General features: G+C 38.0%; 1 protein-coding gene across 3 annotated transcripts in view; it reads left to right on the forward strand.

Moving 5' to 3' along the window:
* The window catches only part of GADL1 (glutamate decarboxylase like 1), a 502071-nt gene extending 492313 nt beyond the window's left edge, over positions 1-9758 (forward strand). For all 3 annotated transcript variants that reach the window (XM_060307894.1, XM_030830036.2, XM_060307895.1), the window contains one exon: positions 8035-9758. In XM_060307894.1, the coding sequence (XP_060163877.1) occupies positions 8035-8208 (174 nt within the window). In that variant the 3' untranslated portion in view covers positions 8209-9758. The remainder of the gene's footprint in view (positions 1-8034) is intronic.
* Positions 9759-10080: the final 322 nt, after the last annotated feature.

Genomic DNA, 10080 nt, shown 5'->3' on the forward strand with positions numbered 1-10080 from the left:
TCCTCTAAGAGTTTTATAATGTCCAGCCTTACATTTAGGTCTTTGATCCATTTTGAGTTTATTTTTGTGTATTGTGTTAGAGAATGTTCTAATTTCATTATTTTACATGTAGCTGTCCAGTTTTCCCAGTACCACTTATTGAAGAGACTGTTTTTCTCCATTGTGTATTCTTGCCTTTTTGTCATAAATTAATTGATCATAGGTCTGTGGGTTTATTTCTGGTCTTTCTCTCCTGTCCATTGAGCTATATTTCTGTTTTTGCACTACTACCATGCTGTTTTGATTAGTGTAGCTTTGTAGTATGGTCTGAAGTCAGGGAGCCTGATTCCTCCAGCTCAGCTCTGTTTTTCTTTCTCAGGATTGCTTTGGCTATTTGGGGTCTTTTGTGTTTCCATACAAATTTTAAAATTTAGAAAAGTCAGTTCTTACGTACAGTCAGAAGAAATCAAGTTATCTGGTTCTTATGTACAGTTAGAAGAAATCAAGATAAAAATGTTCATTTAAGTTTTGGGAAGTTCTTACATGTTTGAGGTCTTTTCATGATCAGAAATTGATGGAATGCACTTATCCACTGGAGAGTATATCCTTTTTTAATTGAAGCCAAAAGGAAAATAAGAGATGAAAATCTGTGTTTAGACTGTGATCCAGTATCAGTGTTATGATGACCTTCCATTTACTGGCTCATGCAAGGACCATCATGATGCTTTAGTTACGGAGATAAATACCAGAGAAAGTAATGAACAAATAAAGGATTTACAAGCTTTCTCACATCTTATTTTCTATAACTGCAAAATTGGGCGTTCAGGAATGCCTGGGGAATCTCTCTAGGGTAGCTTTTCTCTGATGATTGATTGGCCTTCAGCTTATATGCACTGGGAAAGCCCCGTTCGCTTCCTAGATTGTCACTGTGCTGGTCTGCACTTTTCTCAGAAGAAGGAAGGCCCCTGGAAAGCCCACTTAAGTTCTCTGACTGGTTTAGTCTTGCTAATTTTTCTCTTGGACTGGAATTCTTCCATTTAAATCCTGGCCGTTGCTGCTATTCATGCCCTGAATTCTGGCCCTCACCTTGATCAGCATTGCATCTCTATCTGGGCTCAGCAAATCTGAGATGTCCCCAAACTATACCAAAAAAATGACTTAAATGGGGAAAGGAGTTACATACCTTGTTATAAGTCTCAGAAAGAGTCTTGTGCTGGGTGCCAGGTACCAAGTGTGGACATTTCCTGCCAACTCTTTTCATGAGCTAGATTTTAATATCCTACTCAGAAGAACCCACCTCAAGTTAACATGGAACATGGGGCTTATTTGGAACCCAGATTATTTGGGAAGACAATATAAAACAAGCTACTTGTTGTGATGGTTCAAGAATAATTGTTCTGGAAGAAATCCACTGTGGCAACCCTGCCCACCCATCTGTGGCTCTGGTTTCATGCTCTGCTGGAGAAGAAGAGACAGGAAGAACTTTTTCATTTCCTGGCCCAATTCAGAGTTTCTGAAAGAAGCCCAGTGAACCTAATATTCATGCACTTTTTCCTTCTAAGGGGTAGATTTTATATATCGTAATGTATTTTTTTTCCATTTTGACCAGGGAGTTAGTAAATTATGTCTAAAGCCAAATCTAGCTTATCACCTATTTATGTACAGCCTAGGAGCTACAAATGGGCTTAATATTTTTAAGAGGTTGAAAAATAATGAAAAGCAGTTAATATTTTGTGACATGTGAAAATCATATGATATTGAATATTAAATTTCATTGTTCCTAAATAAAGTCCCTAAACAGCCATGCTCATTTGTTTATATATTGTCTAGGGCTGCTTTCATGCTACAGTGGCATAGTTGAGTATTTGCAGCAGAGCTTGTATGACTTACAAAGCCTAAAATATTTACTGTCTGGCATTTTACAGAAAAAAAAAGCTTACCAAACTAGAGCTAGAGCAAATAACATTCAACATAGCAGCTGAATCAGCCCCCACTGTATTGCTTTCTCAGTGTTCACTTGCTTAACCATGTATTGCAATGAGTAGCTTTGGTACAGCTATAAACTCTGTTCTGGGAAATACAGAAGGTGCCAAAGATGTATGAGGTTTAGTGTAAATATAAGGAAATTAAAAACTCTTTCAAGTGACTTTTATAGAGAGAAAAAATATTGTAGATAATTTTCTGCATTTGATACAACTAACTCTCCTTTAGGCAAAATAATCTTAGAAAAAGTTTTATTAATTACAATAAAACTCTAATTTATTCTTCAGTTTATTAGTCTGCCTGCCCACTCCATGCTCTCCCCACAAGATGTGCAAATTATTATGAGTTTAGCCTCCTACTCCTTAAAAAATCTTTGCTTCCTTAGAGATTACAGAATGAAGATTTAATTAAATTGAAATTGAGAAAACAGCTCTAAAATCTGGAGTTTGAAGAACATCAATTTAGGGGAGAATTTAGCAAAACACACATCTTGCTGGGTTTATTAGAAGCTCTGAATGATTCTGCTATCTAGAGTCACAGTAGAAGTGTATGTAGTCTTTGCCCCTCATATTTGCTTAAAAGGATCACTTCCTTTAATTACGGGCTTATCTTCTCAGTCATGCTGGGTGTTGTGCTGCCCCATATTTTGCAGGTGAAAATGTGGCTATTTCACCCTTAGAGCATCTGATGGGAAAAGTTGTATAAAGATCCTAATGTCTAGGAGATTTTGAGACATTTATCATCTCTGAACTAGACTTCGAAGAAGTGATTTAGAGTTTTCATGATTGGGTTCATGGTTTCACTGAAGTGCCATTGGAAGCAGTTCCAAGACTTAACAAGTGGGACATGTTTAGGTAAACTATGGCACAGTGGTTTAGTGAAAAACAAAAACACGATTCAAAATGGTATGGAGATTATGCCAGTATGCAGAAGTAAGTATGAAAAATAACACCAACATTCATAACTAAAATTATATACACCCCCAAGGAGACAAGGGAGTTAAAACAGAGCAGCAATCCTCAAAATGTGGTCTCCAGCACCCTGCAGATCCATGAACTGGGTGTCTGCCATATGAAAAACATGGGAACCCAGAGTTACTGTTTAGAAGCTTTTATAACAACAGTAAGTTTACTGTTGATTAAAAAAAAACACACTAATTTAGCTTGTACTTATTATGTCTTCCTTTTACCTTCTTACTTTCTTTTTAAAAAATTTTTTAAATTAATTTTATTGAAGTATAGTTGATTTACAATGTTTTTTAAATTTCTGCTATATAGCAGAGTGACTCAGTTATACACACACACACACACACACACACACACACACACACACACACATTCTTTTCCATTATGGTTTATCACAGAATATTGAATATAGTTCCTGTGCCATACAGTAGGACCTTGTTTTTATGTCTTTTTTATTTCATTTTAATTTAGTAATTAATTTTCATTTAGTTATTCACTTTTATTGTATTTCACAAAAGTATGTTATGAACTGGAAAAAATAAACTTCCTTACAGAGAGTTTGAGAAACACTTTGTATATTGAAAAAAAATGTGTTGTTTAACATTAAATAAGTTACACATTTTTAAGAAGAAATGTCATTTTACAGACATGACGATTTTATTTTAATAAAAGGCTCTGGTGACATCTGGTCAGTTATCTGTTACCAAATTACTGTACTTGGCCAGAATGAGAGAGTTGTTTTTTTCTTTTCCTTGGGTTTAAGCAACTTTTAAATACCAAATGCTGTTTATGCAGCAGGGGTGTGGCAACAACATTCTGTTTAAATGGCTAAATCATTGCTGAAACATAATTTAAGGGGGGAAACAGCAACCCTACAGAAATGTGTCGATTAAGTTCCTGTGCAACCAAATAGAAATGTCAGGATCTTCCTCCACTTAAGATGCAGGGACCAGAGCACTGAGGCAGGAGAAAAGAATTTGATTTACAATTTGGGGGAGAAACCAGCAGTAAAATAATTGAGAGCTGGAAAGCAATCTCACTCCTGCTAAATTGCTTTCCTCCTTGCGTGCTCCCTTTAGGGGCGATATTCGGATATTTACATTTAGTTTGCGCATATTTTCTTTCCCTTGTGAGTATTCCATCTTGTCGGATTAGGACTGTTTCTCTGCTGTGATCAGCAAAAGAGAATATCCTAGTTGCCAAGAATTGGATTATGCCTGAAGCTTTATAAATAGGAAGTGGTTGATTTTTTTTTTTTTTTTTTTTTAATGTGCAAAGGTGACAAGCTGGCTAGTCACGAGAACATTCTGGTCCCTAAATTGCAAAAATGTGGATTCTTTTCAAATAAGCTTTAATTTGGGTTTATGAGAATCAGAGACATGAAAAGCACATTGCAAATGTTAAAGAGTTGGTAAAATATTAACAACAACTGCTACTACTACAATTATAATTTGTGGCAGATTTAATGAATGATGTTGGTGTTGCTTACAGCTTGCTTTCCCCATGAAGTATTTAAACAAAGGAGGTTTTCCCCTCTTGGCCAGGAGTAATTAATTACCTCTAGGAATTAAGCTTATATTCATGGGTACGAAAATAAGATGTGTGTTGTACTGCCAGACCCTTACTTAGCTGGTTCTCTGAATCGCACAGATATTTAGTCATTTCTTTATAATTTTTGAAAGTCAGTGACAAAATTTAGCTTAGAAGTTTGGTTCTGATGCCAGGTGTTCTGCCCATGGAAGCAAATTTTTATGCCTTACAAAGAGCAAGAATTTAAAGATCAAAAATATCTTTATATTAACACATCTGAGTGCCTCTTAGTTTTATCTTTCTTGCTCACATTAGGAGATGTTTTTGGTTTGCTAACAAGAAATGCAAACCTGACATTCATTTTGATAAGCGTCTCCTGTGAGCCACATTAGGAGCTGGAATCAAAATTCTACTGCTCTCAAAAGGTAAGGCATAAATTATCATTTGGGAAAGAAAAATAGAGGAAAAATAAATAGGAATAGATAATGCAAATTAGGTTTGAGCCAAGAACATGCCTGTTTTAAATTTAAAATGTGCTATAAGCCAGAGCGGATTAAACCCTGGGTACTACCTAGAGGAAGATGGAGATAAATACGAAGGGAATTTTTATTTAAAAAAAAGTCTACAGAACCACAAGCTGTAAGCTCTAAAATTGATAGTCTGTGACTCTCCTGGGTAGACATTTGCCCCACATGGACCAGATCTTCCTGGTATTGATTAGCGTGGGCACTGTGGGCCATGCCTTCTCATACCTACTCTCACACCTACAGGTTACATGCAAGAGCCCACTCGCTCTTGGAATTAAAAATAAATGTACCTTTGTCATGAGCCTAAGTCAGCCCGCAGTTCTGCGCTGCCCTCTGACTAGGAGGATTTTAAGAGCAGTAAATGACAAATGGGGGGTTAGAAGTTTAAATTACATGTGATTGTGCACACAATGCACACATACACCCACACATGCACACCCACACATGCACATACATACCCACCACACAAACACATGTACACACACAAATGCACATATCCACACATGCATGCATACACACATACACACATGCACATATACATGCATTCATACCCACATATGCACTAGAAGCCCCCCTACCTAAGGGGATGAGGATTGATCAAGTTAAAGCAAATAATCCTAGAAAAATATGTGATGCATACGTAACTTAAATATTTTAACTTAAAACACATCTATGTGCATTTTAATTTTCCCATCTTTTGATGGAAAGGTTTTTTTTTTTCCATCAAGTGAGGATCTCCAAGAGCAAATGAGGCTTTTCTTGAGCAGAGTTCTGATGCTCTGAGGGCGTCTATGGTTCTTACATAAACTATACTCTTCAGGAATCATCTGTCCTTTCCAGCTCAGGTTTTTTTCAATGGAAAACGTGCTCAGAACCTAGGCAGCCACCTGTGGGCAGATTTGGTCTGGACTCTCAAGACTTTGTTTTAAAGACTTTACAGTTCTCCCATCACACCTAACTTGATGGCAGTAAATTCTGGCAGCCCCTCGCCTCCTTTATCTGGTCTTTCCAAAGGATTCAACTTCGTTTTTATGGAAAACACTCAATCCTTTTAACTTTTCCTTTGCTTAGTATTATTTACTAGATTTTATAATTCTAATAAGAAATGGTACTTGCATAGACAGCTTTGGAAGAAAACTGATGCTAAGAGCATACAAATTGAAGGGTTTCAAATGGACATGCATAAGCATACACAGTTACCTACCAGCTTCCAGCTTCAGTATCCACTGGATTTTGTCACTAAGTTTTGCAAAGAGAGTGGAGGTGGTGTTGGTTTAACCCTGTTTTCCTAATCTAAAAAGCTCAGAATAAAATTTGTGACACATTCCCAGACATTTATAGAACCTGATGGTCTCTGTTTTTTCAGTAACTTGACCTCTGACTTCATCTTCTTTTTCTACATTTATTTTTCATTAAAGCTTTTATATTTTCTTTTTATGTTCTTTTTTTTTTTTCTTTCTTTTTTTTTTTTTTGCGGTACGCGGGCCTCTCACCACTGCAGCCTCTCCCGTTGCGGAGCACAGGCTCCGGACGCGCAGGCCCAGCGGCCATGGCTCACGGGCCCAGCCACTCCACGGCATGTGGGATCTTCCCGGACCGGGGCATGAACCCGTGTCCCCTGCATCGGCAGGCCGACTCCCAACCACTGTGCCACCAGGGAAGCCCTATGTTCCTTTTACTGTGAGAGACGTCCAGTCCTTCGCTAGAATGACAGTGTGACTGTGCTGAGTAAGTCTTCGTTTTTGCTGTTGTAAGCACAGTAACAGTTCATGTTTTACAAGATTTAAGTTCTAAAATGAGCACATTATGAAAAAAGTATTTAGCTAAAATGACCCTTGGACATCGCTTAAGAAGGCTCTGGTTGAGTCCAACATGTATCTCCAGAGGTCTGAAGCATTGATCCTCCCATAAGCTTGGAATAGATCATTTTGTTGAGAGCTGGGTGAAGTACTTTGGCTTGTGTTTAGGGAAGTATCTGACAAATCATAGATGTGTTTCAAACCAGAGTGGTGTGGGGTGGTCACACTCTGAGAAGGGCTCCCGGGAACCAAGATTTATGCCCCTCATCTAAGGCATCTTATACCACGTTGTGCCTGGTTTTATTTAAGTATGCGTTTCTCCCTTCTGGACTAGCTACGTCTCCTCTTCCTGACAGGAGAGGACAGACACTCATTCTGTTCTCTTTGCCCATATTCACTGAGGATATGCTCAGCAACTGTGAAAGAGTTAAAATGAAAATGGAAGTGGAAAATTAGAAAAATGTGTGCACTTGGACTCTCAGGGCCCATTCTTCCCGTGTTCACCAGAAATCCTTAAAATATGGACTTACTAATTTTATTACCAACTGTACGCCTCTTAATAAGTGACACAGTGGTTATATTTCCTGTTAATAAACCAATATGTTCTATTAATAAACTAATAAACTGATAGTCTGCAAAATATAACTGCACATAATACCTGTTTTAGTGTTTTCTTTGGTAGACTGTCAAGGCATGGCTGTTATTTTTTGTGCTTTTTATCCATTTCTGACTAATCTTCTTTATTCGAATGGCCTGAACTGGAGTATTTTTTAGTTCCAACAAATTTGGGAACGTAACATTTGACACTTTTGAGACTGTGACCCCTGAGAACAAACACCTGGTTTGATTTTAATGTGGCATCACTGCATCGTGATTTAAGTTTCTGAGCATGGGCTTGGGTGAGACTGCCTGCTTTCAAATCTCAGCTCTCCCACTTACCAAATGCAGGACCTCAGGCTATTTATCTAATCTCTGTGCACCTCAGTTTCCTCATCTGGAAAGGGTATATTAATAATATCTCCCTTGTGGAGTTATTGTAAAGATAAAGTGAATTCATCTATCTAAGGCACTTGAATCAGTACTCATATGCCATAAGTTCTCAGCAGGTGATTATTATTAATGTCAACTTTGTGTGTGTGAGAATGGCATCCACACCAGTGGCTGCCCTATGAGTAGCCAATGACTGGGTACAACGCAATCATGATGCCTCAGTGTTCTGGTCTTTCACCGCCTCCCTCCTCTCCCATGCAGGTGGCCCCGGCCATTAAGGAGCGGATGATGAAGAAGGGGAGCCTCATGCTGGGCTACCAGCCCCACCGGGGGAAGGTCAACTTCTTCCGGCAGGTGCTGATCAGCCCTCAAGTCAGACGGGAGGACATGGACTTCCTCCTGGATGAGATAGACCTTCTGGGTAGGGACATGTAGCTATGGTTTTTGATCCCCCAGAGGCACAGGTCCTGCCCTGGAGGGTTACAGATCCAGGGCATCTGGGGGCACATAGGAGATTGCAGCCCTTCTGGTGAGAAATAGGAAACATGCCACATCCTTGCCCAGCAAAACCAAAATGCTAAGCAAGTAGTGTTAAGGACTCTTTAGCTGCCTGGGTGCTACTGCTGCAATAAAGGATTTTCTCACGGATGATCCCTGGGGCAGAGCCTGGGAGAGAGTTTAGTGAGTACTACGTGGGCTCTGGATTCTAAGCTTTCATTTCTCTTGAAAGAACATCGAAATTAGTGGGTTAAAGCAGTGGTTCTCACAGTGTGATCCCTACACCAGCAGCACCTGGAAACATGTTAGAAATGCAGGTTCTCAGCCCCGCGCCAGACCTACTGAATCAGAAACTCTGGGGGTGGTCTAGGTATTCTGAATTTTAAGGAGCCTTCCACGTGATTCTGAGGCAAGTTAAAATCTGAGAACCAGTAGTTTAGCACAACTTTGAATTGACTGAATAAGCACTCTTATGTGTTGCCCGCAAAAGGATATCTAATATTTCAGTGGTTCCTGAGTCGGTCTCTGAAAATGCAGCTGTGGCATCTGTAGCACAAATGTTTAGGGTCATCAGAAGTGTATCAAAAGTGTTTTTTAAAAGAGAAACTATATAAGATGGTTACTTTATAAAAAGTATCTTTTATGCAGACTAAATGTTTATTCTCAAAAGTTAAAATTAGCCATAATCTATTATAAATTATTTAAATTAGAGATAAGGATAAAAGACAAACACTTTGTAGTGTAGTCCTTTTAATCAAAGCAATAGTCCTAATTCACTTCCCAGAATCATTCGTGTCATTAATTGGGAGTAGACGTTAGGCATATATGTCTCTAATTAGGTACCTCTTTAAGCTTGAAGGGCCCTTTTTTTATCTTGTTCTCTGCTTGTAGGAAAGAACCAGAATGAAGTCCAGGGTTATACAACACTCCCTTTCGCAAGCTTTGAAATGTCAGTGTAGACTATTAAGTGATTTATATTGGGCAGAGAATCTGAGAATTAGAGGTCTTTCAGGGCAAACACCTCCTCCATTTCTCCTGGGAATGGATAATTGTAATTCTATCTAATCCTGGTCCTAGATTTATAGCAGAATTTTCTTTGACTAAGAAATAAACAGAATTCAGAGGTGTGGGTACAGAGTTCAACAGAGTATAATTATGAATCTAATTAGAGCTGTGATTTGGAAGGCACATGATTGAAGATTGTTCAAGTATTAGACGTAGCATATTCAATAACCATTTTGTATGCCTTCCCTAACTTACTTAAATTGTGAAGACTTAAAAAGCAGATGTGTACTATTTGCTTTTATTCCATATTCTCATTTTAGGGTGTGTCATTTCTCAATATCTCCATCAGTCAAAGAATATTTTAATCTTTCTCTGAATTACTTCAGTCTCTGGTGATAGGTATTTGTGTGTGTGTATGGCATTTCTTGTTGCCTTTTTGTTTTAACGTCTTCCTAAAATGTTCTGAAATTGATGTTTGCAATAATTTGGGTTTAATGAAATAAAAAGCAATGTGAGCACACCGTGTTTGGCTTTTCTTTTCCTGTCACCCCCCTTTACTGGATTGTACCAATACATTTTATTTATTTAGTTTGTAAGTAACACAGTCATTTTATTTTTTTTTTTTATATTTTTAAGTGTTAAAATCTTTTTTTAAATTTTTATTTTATATTGGAGTAGTAGAGTTGATTTACAATGTTGTGTTTGTTGTCAGTGTACAGCAGCTTGATTCAGTTATACATATACATATATCTTTTCTTTTTCGTATTCTTTCCCATGTAGGTTATTACAGTGTTGAGTAGAGTT

The sequence above is a fragment of the Globicephala melas genome, chromosome 11 (assembly GCF_963455315.2).
Source record: "Globicephala melas chromosome 11, mGloMel1.2, whole genome shotgun sequence".
Lineage (NCBI taxonomy): Eukaryota > Metazoa > Chordata > Mammalia > Artiodactyla > Delphinidae > Globicephala > Globicephala melas.